Raw genomic sequence first — 24889 nt, 5'->3', positions numbered from 1 at the left:
ACTATTTTCTACATTTCTCCAAGTATCTCAAGATGGAGACCATGGGTGGTAATAAGCTCTACATTGAGCCTAATGGGATTAACAGTGCCCTCAGGAACAATGTGAAGGCTATGTTTGTGTTCAAGGAAGAAGGTTTATTGCAGTTCATGGAATGAATGTCTAGTGGGTACGATAAAAGTATTTCAAACTAAGTTGTGTCATCTTGGAATGACATGAAGGTTACAATGAGAGGCCTAACCTTTGAAGTGAATGAGGAGGTTATTTTGAAGGTCATTAGCTTGGTCATGGAAGGGAGAAAATGGAGAAGATGAGTAAGATGTTTGACTATGATGCCCTAAAGCAATTCTTCAATCTCTTGGAGGAACCAATCAAGAAACAAGGTGGGTTTAACAGAGAAGACATGGTCGGGCGTATGGGAAGATATTTGCCACATTATAATGAAGTAATTCACCCTTGAAGGTAAGAATATTGTTGAATACTTTTACCATTTTCCTTTTGTGAACCATTTGCATCACAAAGCCTTAATTTCCATTTGGTTTTACTTTCTACATTCCATTGAAAGCAATTTAGGGGCTAATAAAAAAGGCAAGGAAAATGTCATTTTTTATCAAAGGTAATTGTTTAGGCTGTATAGCTTTCACCGTGCACTCTGCCTGTCATTGAACCCATTGTTACTCATGCTGCCACTCCCCATAGGTCTCTTGAGGTTGGCCTTTCCCATGCTGGTAAGAAAAGGCCCAAAATGGAATCATCCCCACCCGATCCTAGTGATAAGTCTAGTTAGCTTACCAGATCCCCAAAGAAAGGCAAGAGAGAGGCTTATACTGTCAAGTCAGGTGACTTTATTGAAACCTCGGGGGCTCGAAGGTCTAATCGATTTGCCAAAGAAAAATGTAAACAAGCCTTGAAAAAAGTTTAAGGGTTGAATTTTGGTAATTTTGTGGCTAACTCAACTAGGGAAATTTATGGTCATTCCTTGAGTAAGTCCTTGGGCTCCCCCCTCCCTTTGATGTCAAGAATACCCCCTTTCCCTCCCCCTTAGAGACCCAGACTAAAAACCCTACCCCAAGCCCTGATCCCTACCCCTTTGTCGTTCAGGTTTCTTTTATAGAGGCAACTAAGGAGACTGGTGGCTTGACTCCTGGTGAGTTGTTGGAAAAAATGAAGGACAAGATCGAGAAGGAAGACAGGACGCTTCAGGAGTTGAGAAGAGAGGTCAACAGCTTCGACAGGAGAATTGAAGACTCGAATAAGTTTGCTATCAAAGTTATGCATGCCTATTCAGTGACCCTTTGTGTTCTGCATGATAAGATGTTCGGAACTAAGCCGAAGCCATATGAAGAATACAAAGACGTCTTCCAGTTCCTTAAGGAAGAGTGGACATCCACATTGTCATCGAAGTAGTTGGGTAGAAATTAGTTTATCTCTTTATGGTTTTCTATAGTTATTTTATCAACCTGGTTGGCTTAAGAACTTTTACCCACTTTGCGTGGAGTAGACACTTTGTTACTTTTGTTACTTTGCATCATGACTTTAATATTATCGTTGATACTCTGAACTTTACGTTTTTTATTTTTGATAGAGGCAAGCTCTGTGTTGCTACCTATGTGCTAAAAGTCGCTAGTGTTATTAATAAGCTAGCTTTATTATATGGGCCAACACCCTCTTGTTGCTTTTAATGATTAAAAACAACCACAAGAAAGATGAGGGAAATATATATTTCATCCATTGTAATACTCTTTGATTTTTGCCAAACTTATTACAACTTTGAAATTTAAACATATAAGAACACCGGAAAAAAGTTGAATATAAACATTTGTTAATTATTATTAAATTATAAGAATTTAAAAAAAAAATTCCACAATATTATTTTAAGTTTAATTAGAATAGAATTTCGTTGACGTATGGACAAGATACAAATGATAAAAGAGTTTGAGCATGCTTACTTATGATTTAGACATGTAACTATGACTACATTAAATATATTTACCTACTACAATTCAATCTTTGTAATCTACATTTTCACAATAAAAAAAGACAAAAGTGTACCATTTGCTTTAAATAAATAAAAGAAAGGACATCCGTATACGCCATACAGCACTAATAGAGAACAGCTGCCACAAAAACTTTGTAAAAGAAATAAGTTTATTTATTTATATTTATATTTAATTCCCAATTCGTCATAAATCAAATTTGATAGAAAATATCGCGGCTATCAGATCACGTCCTAGGTTCCACTTTTTGGCCCCGAAAAGAACGGTGCAATTTGTTTCGAAATCAAAAAATATATTCTCTGTCCCTGTCGAACGCATGAGGGGAGGTTGAACAATAAAAAATTATTCTTAATACCAATGAGCCATGGCGGCTATAAAATACAAGATTGAGCTGACTCCTCACGCACTGCTCCCCTTTTTTCCTTCATTATCAGGAACAGGTCACTGGTTCGAATCCTTCTAAGCTTGTTCCAATTTTTCTTGAGGGGATAATGAATTTTCACGCTATGGCAAACGGAGCAAGAGAAGTCTGTGCAAATGACCTAACAAGCTTTACAAGTCCTGTCGCCTGCCAAAAAATTGTTAGCAAGATCAGAAAACGCGTTTCATGCAACCGCCGTAGCGTGAGCAGACAGCAGAACAACAACAATAATGATGATATTTCTGATGCGGAGGATTTAGGGTTCAGAAAGGCTCACTGCTTATCTTCTTATTACAGTGTTTTCGTCGCCCGCTTAGCAATAATGGTACTCCGGTCTCTCTCTTCACTCTGTATTTTGACTGCTGAAACTTTTTTCTTTTACATTTTTGTGAATACGATTGAATTTCAGTAGCCATTTCCTCCTGCAATTGTTTTAATTTTCTTGATCTGTAGTTGTTGAAACTTCTTTCATTCAAATTTCTGTGAATATGATTGAATTTCTGTTGCCATTTCTCCCTGCAATTGTTTTAATTTACAAGATCTGTATGCACTTGCTGAAACTTGTTAGCTTTAGAGGAAAATTTATGAATTTGATTGAATTTATTTAAGCATTTCCCTTCCAAGTGTTTTAAATTTCAAGATTAGCATTTGCGAATATTATTTCCTGTCAAAATTCATTTCTTCTGCTAAATTTCAGTGGCTCTGTCGCCAGTGTTTATATTTTTATGAATATGATAACATTCAGTAGAGATTTTCCCCTGCAGTTATTTTAATTTTCAAGATATATAAACGTCTAATTTCTGGTCAAGCTTGTTTCGTCTGTTCTGTTAATTGTTTAAACCTATTCTCAGAATGTCCAAATTTCCCCAAAAATCTTGCTCCGACGAGATTTCAGATATTTTCTTCAATTTTTTTTTTATATCTTTTTATTTATTTTTTAAATTAAAATCTAAACGGCACCAAAGTTTACAATTCATGAAAATTAGATGAACGTTCCATTATACTTGGGTTGTAACATTAACAAGGAAACGTATTATTTTAGTCTTATTTCTATTCAAAGACTATTTATATTTTGTCTTGGAGTTGCATATATTTATAAAATGTTCAATTTATATTTTGTTGCATATCATTTTTTGATGGAGGTCATCCACAAACAAGTTTTAGGCACTCGATACGAGTCTATGCATGCCACCTTATCCCTTATGATGTCAAGACTTGATCTCTAGTGGACTCTTTGTGAGTCATTCAACTTCAGTAGTAGACCAAAAGCCCATTGACACATAGAGACACATTCACTTATGAAAAACATTTGTAGTTGGGTTGCAACACTAACAAGTGCCACCTATTTCATTTAGATAGTAGAATGAATATTAACTATTAACAAAAAAAATCAAGATTTATTTAAGAAAACTAACTAAATCATTATAATTATCAATATATTTAATATTCATATAGAAATAAAGTACAATAGAGATGAACTATTAAGAAGAGATAAAATAGAAGTAGTTATGAGTTAGAAAGTGTATATAATTCTGTGAGATAGATTAAAAAAAATTCAATTTGAAGGAAGTAAATTAGAAATAAATATTAAGAAGTAAGAATAGTTGGAGAAAATGTAATAATATTTAATTACAATTGTACATATCTATGTTTATAAATAAAAAATAATGTTATTAAAAATAGAATATGGAGAGAGCTCTGAAAAAAGGGGTCTTATAAGACCAAATGAATTGAACTAATTATCATTGAGAAAAATCATTTTTAAGAATATTTTTAATTGATGAAGAATATGTAGACTTTAGAAATATGAAAATGAGGAAAAAATATTAGAAATAATTGGTTGATATGTATAAAACTAATTCATTTATCATGCAAAGCGAATGCAATAGTACTAGCCTAGGGCAAGTACAACAAGGAAACACATATTTCTGATTTGAGTATTTTAAAAAAAAATTGCATTCAATTTTAAAATTGTATACGAAAATATGAAATGTGCACCTCAAAATTTATTTTTATGTTTAAAAGTTAAAGTTTTATTTGGTTAAAGGATTTTGATTAACAAACACTTTTTTATTATAAGATAACTTTTTAATCGATATTTAAAATATCTATTATTTATCTAAGGTGGTTTAATTTTTTGGGTGCAAAAATTATATCTTATATTATTTTCTTTCATTTTAGAAATTTAAGTGTGCTTGGTTTGTAGTACTAGGATGAGTAGCCTCTTAAGATGGTACAATGTTTCACTTCAGTGAGCATCATCCAGATGTATGAGTGCTAAGTGTATCATTCATTCTCATGAGAGATTGGTTATTGTGAACCACTACTTACTATTGAGTATCATAATTTGACTTCATCACCTAGATGTATGAGTGCTACATGTACCATTCATTCTCATGAACCACTACATACCATAATTTGACTTGTGGAAAATATCACCTACTTGTCAAATATTGATTCATTTAACAAAATTATTTGTAAAGTAATGAATATTATATAATTGACATTTTTTTTGTTAAATTTGACAAAAATATAAAGTAAATTTGATCCTATTCTCATATATCTTAAGAGCCTAAACTTGATCATTATTTTATTCATTTTTAAATACTTATATTAAATCTAGAGATATGGTATTTCAAAAAAAAAGACAACTCCCTTCCTATTAATTATTTGCTAACTATTTCAAACTTTTTAATTTGTGTAATAGGTGTTGCATGAAAGGAAAAACCTTTATTTATTATTTAGGATCCAAAATCTAGGACGGATACAACATCTATCATCTAAAGAGCATTTCAACATATTATATTATCTACGAAGTTTAACATCAACCTGACATTAGTAGTTACACGTACAACTAAACATATTGTATGATTATTTCACATGTCTTTGATCTTACAAATAGTATCAAATCAAATCTAAGAGTTTCACATAAGGTGTCTCAAATGTGTTTATCAAACTACCTATTTTAAAACATTTAGATGTAGTTTCTAAATAATTTGATAATTAGGTTGCAAGTTATACAGTAAGAAAAGGGACTCAATTTAAAGATGTAGATCACTTCTCCTTTCAAAGTTACACATTCAAAAGGAAAGTGTCCCAATGGCTAGGATGGTCCCAAGTGCTAATTGAGTTAATGATCCTTTGCTAAATATGTAAAATTATGATTCAAGATAAGAAATTCAAATTAGGGAAGTTTTGTATGCACTTGGAATCAAAATTGGAGATATGAGATGCAATCTCCAAAAAAGATGTGATTGTTGATCTAGAACTTGAAGGTTAAACCTATTTGTAAACAAATTCTTAGTTGTTTCTAGGAAGTACATGACATTTGTAATGTACCTAGAAACAAATTTTTTTTTTGTTCCTTGGCTTTTTGACTAAATCTTTCAAGGATGCTCTGATAGTTTTCAATTTGAAATTAGAAAAGTCTTGGTAGATCCATAATCTATTCTTTTACATAGAAAAATGTGGAGGACGATTTCATAGAGGGGGTTTTCCTTAATCAAGTCGTTGTTTAGTAATCAACCTTGTAATTCAATGAAATAAAGGAAAGTGTATTGTAGTATAAAAAAGGTTAGATCTAAGAAATAAAGTATATCATACCTTGGTAATGCAAATACTTCTTTGAATGTAATCAAATATGTAAATGCAATCTCTTTGACTTAATACAAAAATACCCAAAAGAAAGCCAATGTCTGATAAAACCTCGTGTAATGGTTGTTGTAATTTGTAACATTGTTTGGTTGAGGGAGGAATACCAAAAACTTTAAGAGGATGGTTTATCTCCTTCCAAAATAGAAACCTCCTTTTCTTGGCCTCCAACAGTGAAAGAAGCTAGATCCACAAAAAGAAACACCTTGCATGCTTGAAAATAATGCTAGATTTTGAATGCTTGGACTTGGTTTGTTGATAGCTCTTGAACTTGATTTTGTTTCTTGCATTTGATGACTACATTAATGGATACTTGAACATGATAATGTAAATAGTGAGGGAGCTTCCAAAACGAGTAGAGATATTGTGTGTGTGTGTGTGTGTGTGTGTGCGCGCGCGCGCACGTCAATATTTCAGGGGTTAAAACTCAAGAAGGTGGAGCACAACACCTAATCTCCCACTAAAATCCCAACATAGGGATTTAGGGAAATTTTAGGCTAAAAAGTGTGGGAACATAATCTTTAAAATGTTATGTTCTTAGGTATAAAATGTTCAAAATGTTTTAATCTTGGTACAAAATGTTTGAAGCATTTTGTAACTAGGAAAATAAACCCAAATTTCAATCATTTGCTAGACGATAAGGTAGATGTAGGATAATCAACTACAACTAATTATGAGGTTGTGACAAAACACAAAGGTCACAAAAAGTGATATATGACCTAGGTGATTAAACATATTATAGGATTGGAGGAAAAATATATGAGTATGCTTAGAAATAAGGGATAACCTACATTTTAAACAATACTTAGTGAGAGATGACCTATATCTATATGTAGTTGTCCATTAAGAGTGATAGATGAGGTCTTGCTAGAGAAGACACTAAGGTGAGTGCAAAATAGTCCCTAAATTGCACACTAATTAGGTTTTTACAATCAAGAATGTACATCTAGCCCCAACTTTAGTGAGAGGATGAGGCAACCTCATGTGCATGACCTAAATGAAGATGAGAGAGAAAATAAATAGAGACGAAACAAGAGAGGTGATCATGAGTGAACTAAAAATAGATAAGATGTCACTAAGTTATAGAATGCAAGCCCCCAAAAGAAGGATATAAACTTAGACATCCATGCAAAAGGGCACAAAAAAATCAAAAAGAAAACAAATGAAATTCAAAGACACCAACAAAAAAGGGGTCACTACTAAAGTCAAAAACTAGTAGAAGAAACCTTGATCGAGAAATGTGTCAACCACTAATATCATATTTGAAAATCTATTGCAAAAGCATACATGACCACATGGAAATGATGAGATAATCACCAAATATGAGACAAGATTCCATGATCTAACCCACTAGCATAGCTATGAGAGCATGACAAGAAAGAGAGTGAGAAACCATGAAACCAACAAGCTAGAAATTTGTGTCATACTAGGTGATTCATTAGAGAAGAAGATGAGGAAATGGAAATACTAGCAAGTCAAGTGTTTTTCTAGTTCCACTCATCCTAAAGAAAAAGAGAAAAATTGATGGTATAAAAAATTGCATTACGCTAGTCAATTCTAGACCTTGAAAATTTTTCCCATAAGGGCAACTTAAAAAAGCTTTCTTCCTAGGGAATAATTAAAAATTTTATGGGAAAAATGCCGACTTTGGAAAACTTTGTGCTTAGGGGTGGCTTATGGGATTAGTGCTATTAAAATAATTGTTTCCATAGGGGTCCAAAAAGGTCATCAATCCTAAGGAAAACATTATATCCTTAGGGGTAAAAAAACATGATCAATCCTAAGGATGACATTGTCTCCTTAGGGATTAATAAAAAAAAGGCTACATAATATACAAAGAGGTCATATGCATGCTCCCCTCCTCACAATTAAAACATAGGAAGTCCTATGGTAGCATCATAAGGAAAAGAGAACAAGGATAACTACTTCCAATAACAAGGACATATCCTTAAAACAACAATCTACCCTTGTTTCCTTAGCAAAGTGTGAATGCTCTTGTTAACTAAGGAAACATATAATCGTGAAAGGATACCCACAAGTGGGAAGAGACCCTTGAATTTATAAATTATCTTGGCTACAAGACATCTACCTTCAAAAGGTGTTCATGAATAAAGACAACATATTCAAGAGAGAGAGGAGAAGAAACTAAGAATGCATCATTTTAAACCCTTATTTCTAGGTGAAAAAATGATTCTTGGTGAAGGCTGACACACTTTAAGTGCCCAAAGCAAGGGAATTTTTTTAGGATGAACACAATCTTGAAAATAAGAAAGAGGATGTGATCAAGTATGTTCAACTCTTACATAAGAGAATCCCAAATGAAAATAAAACCATCCCTTATAAGAAAAGAATGTTACTTCATAAAAAATTACCACAATAATAAGGAAAGTGGATCCTTAGAAATAAAAGGGTAAAGAATATTTACACATGAAGCATCTAAAGAATCTCATGAACTAGCTTCCCTAAGGCTATTCATTAAGCTGAGTTGAGGAAAAGAGGATATAGGTCTCACTAAAATGAGATCATTAGGAGTTAGATCTTTATACTTGCGAGAAATAACCAATGTAGGAGTAGGATTTGGAAGGTTTATACTAATTTTATCTTTAGGTTCATTTGCAAAGACACTTGTGTTATTAACATATTTCATGCATATTGTTAAAAAATGAATGAGATAACCACATGAAATATTAATTTAGGAGTCTTGAAATATGAAAAGAGTCATAAGGAAGAATAATATTTGAAAGTCTCATAATGTCAAATGTAAGAACACCATGAATAAATATAAACATCATGAAATGCAAGAATATATATTTCACCTTATGTAGTTGATGAAGATAAGTAAGGAGAGGGGTAATGACATAGGTTATCACACATCGATCTAATTTGGTAAACTCAATGAAAGCTATCCAAATTAGATCCAAGAGTGCAATGAAAAATACTGGGTTCCTAAACAAGGGTATGTTTAATAAGAGTTAGGTTTATGAAAAATGTGTAATAGGAAAAGGGAAGCAATGCAAAGAGATAAACAACTTCTCCTTTCCAAAGTGGCACATTTAGATAAGATGTCCCAAAAGGCTAGGAACATCCCAATAATTAAACGAGTCAATGATCCTTCACTAAATATGTAAAATTGAAAATTGAAATGAGAAATGACGATGAGATAAGAAATGCATATTAGGGAAGATCTACACATGCCTACAATAAAAATAGGAGATATGCTACTTCAAATTTATATACGAGACATATAGAATCCCGAAAATACTTGTGATTATTGATCTGGAACCTAAAGGTTGTACCTTGACTAAAAACCAATTTTAAGATATCTATGGGTGGTAGAGAAGATTTGAAATGTTCTATACCTAGGAACATTTGGAATGTTCTATTCCCTGGGTTTCTAACTAAAACTCTAGAGATGCTCAAATAGTTCTTGATCTACTCAAAAAAGTCTCAATAGATCTGTAACATAATCCTACACACATAAAAATGGGGAAGAAGGTTGCATAAAGGGGTTCCACCTCAACAAAACCATTGTTTAGGAATTAACCTAGAAATGAAATGAAGTAAAGGAAAGTGTGCTATCATGCAATAGAGGCCGAATCTAGGAAATGACGTATATCATACCTTGGCAATATAAATGCTACTATGATGTAATAAAATATGTTGATGAAATAACTTCAAATTAACACAAAAACTCTAAAGTAAATAATGAAATACAAAACCTCATGTAATGGTTATTATAATTTCCCACAATGTTTGAATAAAGGAGAAATAAAAATACTTAAAGAGATAGGTGCATTTCCTTCCTAAAAAGAAAATATTCTTTGGTTGGTTTCCAATGGAGAAAATTCTAGATCTATGGAGAGAAACTCCTTGAATTCTTGATAATAACACTAGATTTATTGAATGCTTGGACTTGGTTGTTTTGATTAAGTTAAAAAAGGTTTTGAAAGGACCCTAAACCTTTTACAAAAAACCAAGCAGAGAAGTAGTAAAAGCATATGAGAAATTGTGCATCAACACCAAAAAACCAAACAAGCCATAACAAAAGGCCCTAGAACATCAAACAAAAAAAAAAGACAACAAAAAGATAGCAGAAAGACAACAACATGACAACTATAAAGCCTTCAGTAGGTCAACTATCCGATCAACTAAAATATTCATGTTCACAGCAAAAGCCCTTAGCTCATCGATCTCCTTATCATCCATAACCTCTGTCTTCTTCGAGTTTGTCCTTGTGCATTTGTCGAGACCTTGCTCATCCTTCATCTCCTTTGTGCCTTGATTTCTCCCTTGCTCTAGCTTATCCAACAAATTCTTGATATTCACTACAACAACTTTCAATATGGAACAACTCTGATCAGTAAGTTTTTTCATAACATTTTCAGTGCCCTCAACTTTGTTCTCCAAAATGTCTGGATCTTCTTTTGCATGTCCTTCACCACTTGATCCATAGTTCTGTTTTTAGTTTCAAAAGGTGAGACTCTCTTCTTCGGATTCTTAACTTCTTCAGCATTCCCTATTACATCTGAGAGCCTATCCAGATGTTTTCCTAAGGTCTTCTCACCTCTATTTGTTTTTTTGAGAAGCTCAAACTCCCTTTTGATATCATGCATTTGCTCCTTCATAATGTTAATGCCCCTTCTCATCACAACAGGGTTGACATAGACACCCTTCATATACCCTTGATCATCCTAGACACTGCTTTGATTCAAATTCTCCTCATCTAGGTCCATCTTATCTTTCCCTGCAAGAACATCCTTAATATCTTTATCCTCGGCCTTCTCTTGAAGCATAATCTTCTTACCTTTTAGATCCTTCTCTTTTTTCTTGATCAAGAGATCATCATTGGAGGGAATGTTCATGCATCTTTCATCATTCATATTATTTCTAGTTTTAATTTCGCTGTCAGTTTTGCCCTTACTCTTCTTCTCTTTTACCTCTTCAATCTCCTCATTTCTCCCAGTCTCCATCTCATAATCCACCTCAATTCTTTTCCTTCTCTTAGATGACAACCCCCAGGGGTCAGATTCAATCTCTTATTTTCCATCAACTCTGCTTCTTCCTTCTCTGTTTCCTCATCATAGTCCTCATCTGAATCACTCTTCTCAACATCACATTCCATTGTCTTTCTACTAAAATGGGGTTTGTCCAATTTTTTTTGACTTAAGAAAATTCATAATCAACACCATCAAACCCTCATGACAAGCATGATCCCCATTTAGGTCATTCTGAAGGGTTAATATGGTACTATCCAGAGACTGCTGAAGGTAGAAGGGGAAGTTTATCCTAACCCTATGCCTAAAGTGATTAGCTACTATGAAGTGGTGTCCATAAATCTTAGTAAAACAACCTTCTAGGGTAATATACTCAATCACAACCAACATAATAAACCTCCAAGGTCTAGAAATAGAATGAGGGCTAAAGTAAGAATTACCAACTTTGACTAACCTATTTCTCTCCTTGGCCTACTCCACAAACTCGTCACCAACTTTGTCAGACACCTTCATGTCTCTATAGAAGTTAATCCCTTCCATGTCCAAGCCAGTGGCGTTGGCAATAATACCCTCTGTGACTTCCATTCTTTGATTTCCAACGACAACAATGTTGTTCTTCCAAGTATTGATAAACTACCTGGTAATAAACGGGTTGCTTCTCTTCAATTTCTCCTTAAATCCCGTAAAATTGTCCTACTCCAATATGTCCCATATCTCCAGTTTTTGTTTCTATTCCTTGCAATTCCCTAGCTCAAGCCTCTTTCTCCTACCTCTCATGTTACTATTTCTATAGAAATTGCTATTCTTACCAATGAGCTCAAGCAAGTTAAAAATCTTTGTTTCAAAGTCACAACCGGCTTTCCTCTTTTGCAAAAAAAACCCACAATCCGTGTGGTAATAAATGGGTAGTTGCGACATACACAATCATAATCCACAAACCCCCTCTCCAACACATCATATAATTACTCCTAATTATCATTGTCATCATTATTAAACCATTTTTGTTTGCTTCCAATTCTGTCGTACTCTATTATAGATAGCCCGTCAATTCAAATGCCATTGTCATTATTCCATGTCATCTTCACATGACTTTTACAAGCCACGTTTGTTGCCCAGTCCACCACTTTGTTAGTCTCTCTATAATTATGAGTAACAACACATTTCACAAAGGAATTGATCAAATGTATGGCTTTGCATATAATGTTATGAATAGTCCATGAGGGAGTAGTAACCTTGTTGAGGCAATTAATGATATATAAAGAATCCCCTTCTAGCCAAATTTTCTCCATATTCATACTCTTAACATATATTAATCCATAAAGAGTCACACTAGCTTCCGCTATGTGATTGGTATGCTTTCCAATAGGGACTTCCATTGCTCCAATACCATACCCATTTTCATTTTTGATAATAATACCACACCCTGCAATACCTGGGCTACCCTATGAGGCCCCATCATAATTAACCTTATACTAGCCCTCGGGTGTGCAATCCTATCTAGCCAAGCTTGTAACGCCCTGCCAGGGAACCCAAAAGAAATTAACCTAAAATTTCACTAAGTTTGTCAAACATTTATATATATATTAAAGTAATAAACAAAAACATTAGATAAAATATAGCAGAAGCATTAACTCACATACATAAAAACTATCATAAAACATATTACATCTCTTAATGGTCCCATGACGTTGAATCACATTTAAGATTATTAATATTAAATCTAACATATAACCAAAATCCACACCATAGAATAATCACAAGTATGAATCCATATAAATAATATGCAATTATAGGATGCCACTTGACACTAATCAGAATGCACAATCATCCACTGTACAAGTCACAGGGTATGGAAGGTTGAAAGAATGTACATCATAAATATAATATAACATCTCACAAGATCTTTAATAAAAAAATACATTATAACAAGGTATAACCATCAAATAGAAATACAAGATCAGATAGAAAGGAACAATTTGCACAAGTACAACCAACAACGACATCAATGGTCGGATCTCAATGGTATAAGAAAACACACTACTACCCAACCTTGTGGAACCCAAATGGCCCACTCCCATCGTGCCGAGGAGATAAACTCAAGTCTCATACGAATATCAAAACACAAGTTATAACCAACATCTAGGTCAAGGAAACACCTGAAAGCTAACTATCTCAAAGGATACCAACACACAAGTATCAACTAATCCTAGAGGCAATAATGACACATAGGAAATCTACCATGCAAGTGGGCAAGTGTCATTGTATGAACCAACTCTAAGGTTACCCTGGCAGCCACTACAGACTTCGATCCCTTAGTGTCTCTTTGCTACATCAACATCCTTTTGTATAGACAAGGCCTACTAACAAGTCAACTCTAAGGTTACAATGGTAGTCTCTTGGGACTCTAGACTCCTAGTGACTTTATGTGGCACCTTATCTTATTAATTTATTTTAACCCATTTAATGAAATGTTATCACTTATTAAAATAACCTATAATATGTTACCCAGGCAACCTCTTTAGGGCTCTAGCCTCCATTGCAAGCCACTTCACAACATGTCATACAAATAACTACCCTAAGCTCAACAAAATCGTAAGGTCTCATACGACCATAAACCACACATCAGTTCTTAAACAAGCAACTAGAAAGTACTAAAATATCATTGATCAAAATCACATATTCCACCGATACAATCATCCTAACATGATTGATCCAAAATCAAATACACATATACAAAACCATGACATCACATGACATCACCTAAAAACAATAACTCACAATCACCTTAGTCATATACAAGCATCTAGGAAGCAATCCAAAGATAACTAATCGAAGACTCAAAGACTACACTAGAAAAGTCATACCATTCACCTCAGTTCTACACAAGAGAAATTGGAAAGCAATAACAATCATCAGATCAAGCTCATCAAAGAAGACATGTGACTACATCACAATGGTCAGTTACAAAAGATCAGATACATAACATCATCATAGAACAAACTCCCAAGCCTCTGGTAAACATCCTTATTTGGTCAAAGCTAAGTCAAAACCCGAACCCACAACATTAAACCACACATCAGATAATGTACATACAAAGTAATTTTCATAATTCCTTAAGTTTTGAAAAACACTAAGGTTCAATTACATTGTTGGTTTCTAGTTTTCATTCTCATTTTCAAAACACAAGATTCGATAAACAAGTAGGATTTTATTTTCCGTCTTTTCGAAGTATGATAATTACTCAGGTTTTCAAGTAATAAAATTTCCCTGGTAATAAAATCATTTTCATATAAAATTACATCATCGGTAAAATATGAGTTTACTAAAACAATCATTTTCCAAATTGCTATGATCAGTTTTACTTTCCAAAAATATTTTAACAATAAAATCTTTAATTTAATAATTATTCAAAAGAAAATATTATCACTAAATTACTAAAGATAGTAATTATTTATTAATTAATAAAATAACTTATATTAAATTATTAATACAGTAATTATAAATCTAATAATAAAATAATAATTATTAATAACTTTTAACATGTAATAATTACTAACATTTGTAATATTTAAATTAACATAATAATAAAATTTAAATAAACTAATTTTTAAAAAAAAATCTTAGCCTTTTTCATTTACATTTAAAGCTTGCTAGCTAGAAAGTACTGCATCAGTAGTACCTGCTATGACATTAGTAGTACCTGCTATGTCAATAGCAGGTTTGCTGTGTGCGGCCTTATTCTCGTCGGTGCATAAAGGGAGAAGGGAGGAGGGAAAGTGGGGGAGGGGGGGGGTGCAGTGGTGGAGACCCCCACCCACCCAACCAAATTTATTATTATTTTTTAAAATTTGTTTATTAAAACAAACAAACACATGCCCTCCTCATTTTTTATTAACTTTTTGTCTTTTTTTTAATATTATATTTTTATAATTATCACAGTAATTATAAATTAATGTGGTATGTATGTATGTATGTATGTATGTATGATAAATTACTAATACAATCCTGGTATAGAAACTAGGATGAAATAGTCAAAACCTATAAAACAAAATTGGTTTTCTTTTTAAAACCCATATCTTGATTTTAACAAATCTATTACGAATCACTCAGTTTAAATCAAATGAGGGTTTCAAATTAATAATCCATATATAGATGATTTCAAAATGAAGAACAATGAATTCACCTACAAGGGTTTAAACCAAATAACATTAATAGACATGAAGAATACAAAAATTTGAAGAATGAAAAACTATTGTACAAACAAACCCACAAGATCGTACCTAGATTTGATGCTAAAAATGACAAATGCACGGAGCACACAAGTATTCCCCTTTCTTCTAAAAACCCTTCTTCTCGGAAATTGCTCCTCCAAATCCTGGTAATTGAGAAATGAACTCTAAATTGCTAATATAGAGTTTTTCCCCAGATTTGGGGCTTTGATTGTGCAATCATGCGACAAGCTCCTTTTTCTTTTATTATTTTTATTATATTTTAATTTCATGCACAACTTTATGTGATTTAATTAAAATAAACTTTAGTAAATTATTGCTTTCTCTTTCTTATTAAATTACTAGACATTTTGATAAAATATTTATTAACTCAAGTAATAATATTATTTAAATAAAACTCCTAAATAAATTATTATTAAATTAAATAAATATAAATATGCCAAAATTAGACTTTAGCTAAAGTATTTTAAATTTAATTCTTTTATTTAATTAATTTTTCAATTAATTAAATATAATTAGATATCAAATTTTCTTTATTAAATTTCCTCTAAATTAAATCATTAAATACTCTTTTAATTTGATTTAATTATAATAGAAAATCATCATAGACCCACAAGACTAAATACGAAAACCCATCATATAGAACAAAATACTAAATCAAACTCCAGGGTCAAAATCACGAATTCACATCACTTGACAAATTCAGATAAGTAAACAACTCTTATACTTGTCTTACTTTCTAGGACAATTGGCTGAGGGTTTAGGATTTAGACTCAAGAATTATCTTCCCATTTATACCATTGAGATACTACGATAGGGTATGCTCATCCTGACAATTTAGGGAAGTTGATACCTGGTACTTGTAATTTGCATAAAATCCATGCATGTACATACACAAATAATCTAAACTAAACATGCAATGGCAGGAAGTGGTGCATTGTGTAGATCCCAACTAGCAAGTGACTACGACTCCTTCTCTCAACCACATGAGGAACGCCAATCATAAAGTAAAACATACAAGTACACCATACACATGCAAGTATGGGGTAAGTATCCATAGAAATCACATATAAATCACACATCTAACTATCATCATGAGATAACTGAAAATCACTAACTGAACATACATGTATCATCATCGAAAGAGTAATCATGAATGCATTAAATAACTAACTCATCACATAAATCAACTAAGTATGAAATAATATCTAATCAAATCTAGTAACCAAGTACTGCTAATCATAAAACATAATCATTCAAGATATTCAAGATCATAAATCTACTGCCTTTATTCGTGGAAATCTTCAACTACCTCTTATCAATAGAGCCTTATCATCTACAACTACTTTCAAAACATTTATTTCATTCTTGGTGGTCAGTCAGTGAATCTAATTTCATCTAAATCATCTAAATTTGATTTTGTTCCATCTGAAAATCAAATCCTCATTATTGTTGAGAATGCCTTGGATTTTACAAAACTGCTTATAAATTCTACTACTGAAAACTTGTGCAAATTCTGATTGTGAAAATAGAAAATTCAAATTCTCCTATTTTCGATGGTATATTATACTCCACATCTTGGACAAAAAGTGCCCCATTGGTATGCATTTGAAAAATCAAGCCTCATCCCATGAACTGGGCATTTAAATTGAAAAAATAAAATATTATAGTCTTAACTATACAATAACACAAATGCATTTTAAATTCTTCCCTTTTCAACTTTTGAGAAATGTGTGCTCATATTGCAAAACAATTAAATTTTAATATTCAATTTATTTTCATTTTTATCCTTTCCTCCTACCACTAGGTGCCACGTGGTGCATCCTTGTTTGTTAAATCCCTAGGTGAGACCCACATTTCTCATGCATAAGCTCAAATCTTGGAGAATTTGCCTCCCGACCATGCGAGCTCGCAATCTTATAAAATTTTCATAGCATCTTAAGTCCATTTTTTCCTCCTTTTGAACTTACGATTGTGTAGCATCTGAACTCCATGATTTCACACTTACGATCTTATAAATTTTGTGGATTTCATGGCTTCATAACTCTAGACTTTGCATTCTCCCGATCTTATGATTGTTTCATAGCATCATATCTCTTCATTTTTAACCTCTTGACTATGCGATTGTTATATCTTTGTGACCTTCAACCCCTGAATGATTGCCATGTCTTGTCCTTTGCTGCATCTTTGGTTGCCCAAAATACTTCTTCAATGGTTGCCAACTATCTTGTCCATGGGTGGGCCCCTTCCATGTGAGCCTTACGTTGCCTTTAAAAGACGCTTATCTTTAGACACAATGAAATTGAGTGTCGATGTATTTAAAAACTAAAAGGTTTTCCAGCCCACTCAATGTGGGATAATACATTTTTTACCAGTTTTCCCTTTTAGCTACGACTGAGGCTATGGCTCAACTTCTTCATTACTATGTTTAGGAAGGTTGGTTTCTTTATTTAAAATCAGAGAAGGATCGTCAACAATCTGATACAATTCAGGAGGTGCCAAAATTTAACCATCTCCATATGAATCTTGCTTACTTGGAACATAAGCAACAACGAGACTATGAAACGAAGGGACACCCACCCACACATAGACACCTGGCCGCTTTCTGGAGAGCACCTTCTTGCCATGTAGATGAGCATGCATACACCATCAACAATTACTAGTTGTCTAGTGCTTGAACTTTAGAAATTCTTAGGATTAGGATCCCAAAAAGATTACTGTAGGGATATTCTTGCAGGGGCGAGAAGGATGGCAACCTCCTAGCCATATTGTTGGTGCCGACAACCCTACATGTCTTCTAGCCTTAATGTATCAAGTTATATTCGGCACCCAACAAAGGCACCATCTGTAGCAATTTCCCCAAACTAGAGTTGATTCAAGAATTTGAAAAAGCAATAAAAGAAAAAGTAGCAAATTGAGCATGTAGGGGCAGGCTCACCCATATAATTGTAGAGCATACAATGGTAGGGGGCCATTTAAAAAGTGAGTCAGACCCTAGAAGGTTTTCCATTGACCAAAAGTCTACAACATCATCGGTTGGTACGGTGTTGTTCCACCACTATATATAGTGAGGGTTGATAGGGAGTAATGTCTTCTCAAGGTATCCTCCATCGTATTTGTATTTTCCCCTGCTTCATCTAGCATGATTCTAGTTAAGTTCATCCTATGCTTTAACTAGCTAGCTCCTATCACTTAAAGATGTTGACTTTTATTTTAATAATTTCTTGCCTAAGTGCATATTCCAATTTGATCTAAAAAGATGTTTGAAATTTATTTTTGAAGCACTTGACCCTGTTGACCATTTCAAGCTTTATCAAAACAAATCATAGTGTCTTAGGAAGGGAATATCTAGATGACCAATGCATATTCGGATGACACCCCTTTGATCAAGAAGATTCCATCCCCTTTAGTGATCTAATGAATTTAGTCGGGCCACAAAGTGGGTCTAGCTAAAAAAAAATTCAAACTGAAACACCCAACCCTTTGATCTGATCAAATTAACATGTCATATTGATTTGATTCAAAATCCATCATTGCATGAAAACTTTAAAAATCATTTAAACTCTTTTTACAAACTGTGACTTTTTTTCTGAAAACCTCTGAGACTAGCTTTAAAAATAGACTAAAACAGATAACTGGGCTTTGAAAACTGACATGCTGATACTTTGTTCCACATTCCTTTACCCTGTCAGATTTCACCTCATGACGACATATGGGTCAAAAGATATTGACCGTCAAAGTTGCTCAGTTGAAATTGCTTGCAAACAAACATGTCATAAAATCATAAAATGCATTTGGTTTTTGGTTTGAAAATAGGTCAAACAGATGCTTGAATGTTTGAAAATGGGGCATTAGTTCACTGTCATGAGGAGAGTATAAATGTGCGGTTAGGTCTCATGATGAATAACTGGGTGCATTTGGAAAGTGGTCAAAGTTAGGTACTCAGAAATGCATAACAAGGAACACTTGCAAAACTATGATTTTCACAAACGGAATGGACCTGGGAAGTGTGCAGACGTATGCGTCAAGACTTGAAAATTGGCACACTTAAAGTATTTTGAAAGTAGAACATAGTGGTACAATCCATTTGGTCTCATCTATCATAGGTTTAGAGTTATGACATCCCGAATAGGGCTACTGATCAATCTGCACTTTAAGACACCAATAAAACTTTGTATTTGGAATCACATTTGAAAACTAGTTAAATGGATTCCGCATAGGCTCAAATCTGAAATATAGCAAGTGTCTGAACCCTAGAATGCAATGCAAAAAGAATTTACTCATTTTAGTCAACTGAGTGAAAGTTTCAACTAGTCAAACAGGGCTTCCCATAATTTTGAGAAATATGAATCAGCATGACAACAATAAACAACCAACTTTGAGGGTTTCAAAACCTAATCAAAACATATCGAAATGACTTGAAAACTAAAACATGGGTTCTCTGATATGCATACTAAACACTCCCAAAACTTTACCGGTTGCAAGATATTCAATTGCAAACTAGGCTTCTTGTCTTTGTTTGACACTTAGGCAAAAATGCAGATCTAAACAATGCTTAAAATGACAGTTCACAAAATGATGCGTAATGGCAATTTATCACCACAGGACACATGGATACACTGAATGCAAGGTGTTAGACACATAAAACACTTTATAGGCCTCAAAATGATAGTCAGGTACACATGCATTAAAAGCGCTTACAAGGGCTTAATTTGACTTGAAATTTTAGAATGGTACTCAAAATGGGGATGCAATTTTGAGTCCCATTAGGAACAATGAATGGTCAGGTGATCAACAGACTCTTCCTCTTCCTTGCAAAGATGACATCTGCTAACAAGACAAAGACCTTTTTTCTTTAAATTGTCACTAGTGAGGATTTTATCCTGCAATAAAATCCAAAAAAAGATGTTAACTTTAGGAGTCAAACCTTTGCCCCAGGGTTTAGCCTAGCAACGTTCATGACAATCTTCGAAGGTATGACCATACATAGAAGAGATAGGAAACAATCCATTGGGATTAAACTTCCAAATTAGAGAATCCTCATTAACCAAAAAGACAACATTCAACAATTTGTTAAGGTCATTCAGAGAATCATCCACTCTAGTAAGATTCACCCATTTATCTCCTTCATAGTAGTCAGCAATAGATGTCCCAAAAGTATTCTTGCATTGCATAATATATCCACTCCACTGTTGATCAAAACTTAGGGCATGATCAAGAATCCATATATCATCCCAGAATTGAATAGTCCTACCATTGCCAACCTTCCATCTCACCCCTTTATTAATAATCTACCTATTTTTCTGAGCCTGCTTCCAAATAGCTGAGCCCCCTTGATTATCATCATTGCTGAGGAAAAAATTGAAGCTTTTATTCTCCATATTATATTTGTTATTCCATATGTCTTTCCATTCTTCAACATCATTATAGAGTCTCCAAATGAGCTTAGCAAGTAAGAAATCATTCATCTGATTTATCTTTCTTAACCAAATTCCTCCTTTTTTAATGGGCTTACAGACCTTGTCCTGGGCAATCAATGTCATTATTTTCCATACTAGTCCATAAGAAGTATCTATGAACTCTTTTCAATAGCCGTTGCATATTTTCTAGGTACCTTAAGAACACTCAGAACATACAAGGGGATGCTTTGAATAATATATTTTAGAACAATTATCTTAGCCTCCTGACTAAGGAGGGATCCTTCCCATCCAGCTAACTGTGTATGGATTTTATCATTTAGAGAACTCCAAAAAGACTCAGGAGGGTCAAGGCAAAGAGGTAATCCAAGATACGACCCCAGAAGGCTGCTCACCTCACATCTCATAATTCTTTAGATTTTAGCTTGTCTTCTCACATTAACATTTATGAAATAAATAGAACTTTTATTCCAATTTATAATTTGTCTCGTGGCCTGCCCATAATCATCAAGTGCCTTTTTGATGTTCCTAACATTTTTTATTGAAGCTTCTCCCATCACAATCGAGTCATCCAAAAATTGTTGGTGCAAACACATTTGTTCCTTTGATGAAGGTCTTAAACCCACAAAATCCCCCTTTTGAACCATTTTCTTCACAAATCTTCCCAAAAATTCAGCCATTAAAAGAAATAAGATAGGGGATAAAGGGTCCCCTTGTCTTAAACCTCGGGATGCATGGAAAAAAGGAGTCAAAGACCCATTAATCAAAACAAAAGACCAGCATATGAACCATATCCAAGAATATATTATTGAATCCAAAGGCTTCCAAATCACACCTCAAAAAATCCGAATCCACCCTATCATAAGCCTTAGATAAATCTAGCTTCAGTAAGAACCCTTCTTTGTTTGATTTAGTAAGGGAGTGAATATTTTCATGAACTGAGATAATAGAGTCTTGAATTTGCCTTCCTAGGAAGAACCCATTTCGTTGTCTCGAAATCATAGAAGGTAATAAAGTCAAAATCGTAAGAGTGGGTACTTTGGAAATGATCTTATAATTTTTTTTACATAAACTGATTGCTTTAAATTTATCCATACTGTTTGCCCTCGACCTTTTGGGTATTCGGGCAAGAAAAGTACCATTTAGTTCTTTAAGAAGTTTTCTAGATCTAAAGAACTCTTTAACCCCTTTGATAACGTCCTCTTGTATGATGTGCCAATAAGTTTGGAAAAATAAAATGGGGAAGCCATCTGGGCCAAGTGCCTTGTCTCCATCAAAGGAAAAAACAACCTTTTTAAATTTCCTCTTTAGAAGGAATAATAGTGAGGTCTTTGTTATGATTTGCAGTCATGCTCTTGGGAATATAGTTTAGGAACTCCTATTTTTCCTTATCAAGATGAGGCTCTCTCCCCACAAGACCATTGAAAAATCTCATAGCTTCTCTTTTGGTAGCCTCATCATCCTCAATGATATCATCATTCACTTTTAATCTAGAAATTTTGTTAACCATTCTGTGTTTCAAAGTGGTCGTATAGAAATACTTTGTGTTCATGTCCCCTTCTTTAATAAAGTTTTTCCTAGATCATTGTCTCGAGTAAATTTCCTCCTTGGTGATAATTCAATCAACTTTGAGTCCTCCTCTCTAGTAACTTTCTCATAACCCTCAATTTGAATGATGTCATGTATCTCATTTAGTTCCTCAAGAATCTTATTTTTTCTTTCAAAGATATTCCCAAAAGTTTCTCTATTCCATCTTTTAATCTTAACCTTTACATTTCTCATCTTTTTCGAAACTTTAAACATAATAGTTCCCTCAACCTTAACCCTCTGCCATTCTTTAATAAGGGTTTCCAGCCTAGGGTGTAAAGTCCGCATTTTTTCAAAATGGAAAGAAAAGTTCTTTTTAATATAGACAGGGTCAGCCAAGAGAAAAATGGGATAATGATTAGATCTCGCTCAGACATGAGTCGTTAAGGAAAATTTGTAACCTTGAAACCAATCATTACTAATAATAACTCTATCAAGTTTGAAATGTATATGATCCTTACCCGTTCTTCTGTTTGTCGAAGTATACTCTATACCTTGTAGGTCCATGTCATGTAGCATATGATTGTCAATAAACTCCATCAAATCCATTATGTTGTCCAAATTGGTTTGACTTCCCCAATCTTCTCATTTTCTTTCAAAGGAGTGTTGAAATCCCCCATAATTACCTAGTCCTCATCCACAAAGTCCCTCCTATGGTTAGCAATTTCTATCCAACAAGCTTTCCTTCCCCATTTGGTATTAGGCACATATACATTAGTTTGAACCCACGAGGTGTTGTCCTTAGTATTCAAAAATTTGACATTGATCATATTCCTGCTATGCGATAAAAGTTCCCCATGAATATTTTTATCATTCCATATAACTGCCATGCCACCAAAGTGTTGGGTGATGCGACACGCTCCCCTGCCCACAGGTGGTTAATTATGTGGTGTTCCATGTTCACTAACAGTCATGGCTTTTGGTGCAATGGTAAATGGGCCCTACAATTGGTATCAGAGCCTGGTTTTGGCCTGGTCATGGGTTCAAATCTCCCCGGTGCCTTCCTGACCCGCGTAAGCACCTGGTATGCACGTCGAGGGGGAGATTGTTGGGTGATGCGACACGCTCCCCTGCCCACAGGTGGTTAATTATGTGGTGTTCCATGTTCACTAACAGTCATGGCTTTTGGTGCAACAGTAAATGGGCCCTACACAAAGGCCCCATCTACATCACCACCTAAGATCTTACCACTACTAAAGAAAAACAAACTTTCTACTTTATCCTTAGGCATCTTAGTTTCTTGAAGAAGCAAAATATTCAGTTTATTATCTCTAATCATATTCCTCACCATGTCTTGCTTATAATGATTGTTTAATCCTTTGATATTCCATGTGATGATCTTCATTTCTTATGGAATGCTTTTGAGTCCAATATAGTCCTTTGAATACCATCCGATATACTTTTGTTGGCCTCCATATTTCTCTTTTGCTAGTTTGAAGGCCTCCCTATTGGTGTATGAGTATAACCAATATCCCCTATTTTGCTACTCCTTGTGCTTCTAATAAGCACTTGATTTTATTTTTTATTTTTTAGGTTATTCTCCTTTTTCTTAAGCCTCACTTTTTTCTTTTTCTCCACATCTACCCATTCTTCTCCATTTCCTTCTCCCCCACCTGACAAAGCTCTATCAATATCTTCTGCATCCCCCCAATTGGGTGTTCTATCTTCTATTTCTGTTAAGATTCCAACTCTAAGAGGTGAGTTCCTATTATCCTTAACATTCATTTGAGAGCATTCAAATAACCCTGGTCCTAGAATAATACAATCTTGTGCATCTTGAAAATCTCTTTCCTTTCTATTACTAGCATTCTTGATACTAACTCCTAACATTTCTCTTTCAACAATACTCACATCATTTATCTACTTTACCTTTGCCATTTCCATCCTTCTACTTTGGCCTTCCTCATCATAGGTATCCTTTATCACTAAATTCTTAAAGGAATTGGCTTGGTCCTTCTCTAGAATTTGGATATGATCCATGAGATCCCCATTCTCAGTCTCCTTACTAATCAACTTGATAGGCTTAGCCTGAGTGCAATTATTAACCTCTCTTATCCCCTTCTTTATTTGAGTTTTCTCCACAGACTCAGATTCCTTGGTGCCTTTTCGAACCCATTCTTTTTTATATTTCTTTGGGATACTGACTTTATTAGGGTATTTCTTCGTCCAATGTCTTGACTTTTTACAATGGAAACATGCAAATGAGATGGACTCGTATTCAATCTTCTACTGCCATGCTCCCAATTTAGAATGCAGTGCGATGCAATCTGGCATATCAACCCCTTGAATGACTCCCACACAGATTCTGGCATAAGTCAATCTTTTTCTTGACACTGTCACTAGATCCATTGATAAGGGCTCTCTGAAGCTATTAGCTATTCCTTGGAAAACATCTTCTACCCAAAACTCTAGTGGCATTCCTTGAAGCTTAACCCAAACTGGGGCTTGCACAATCGATACATTCTTAGTACTTAGGTTAGGGCACCACTTTTGTAATATCATGGTATGCTTTCCCACTACCCACAGTCCACTACACAAGATATTTCTACAATCTTCATCGCAAGAGAAGCAAAAGGAAATGCAACCTTTTGACATA

General features: G+C 34.0%; 1 protein-coding gene across 1 annotated transcript in view; it reads left to right on the top strand.

Annotated features, from left to right (window-relative positions):
* Positions 1–2246: 2246 nt before the first annotated feature.
* HK1 (histidine kinase 1) overlaps positions 2247–24889 on the top strand; it is a 278995-nt gene continuing 256352 nt past the window's right edge. The window contains exon 1 of the mRNA XM_089809077.1: positions 2247–2740. Coding sequence (XP_089665203.1) covers positions 2486–2740 — 255 coding nt within the window. The 5' untranslated portion in view covers positions 2247–2485. The remainder of the gene's footprint in view (positions 2741–24889) is intronic.

The sequence above is a fragment of the Cupressus sempervirens genome, chromosome 11 (assembly GCF_028749045.1).
Source record: "Cupressus sempervirens isolate cs-2001-9-10 chromosome 11, ASM2874904v1, whole genome shotgun sequence".
In the NCBI taxonomy this organism is placed as follows: Eukaryota; Viridiplantae; Streptophyta; class Pinopsida; order Cupressales; family Cupressaceae; genus Cupressus; species Cupressus sempervirens.
Note: the sequence above shows the minus strand (reverse complement) of the source record. Positions and strands in the feature narration are given on the sequence as shown.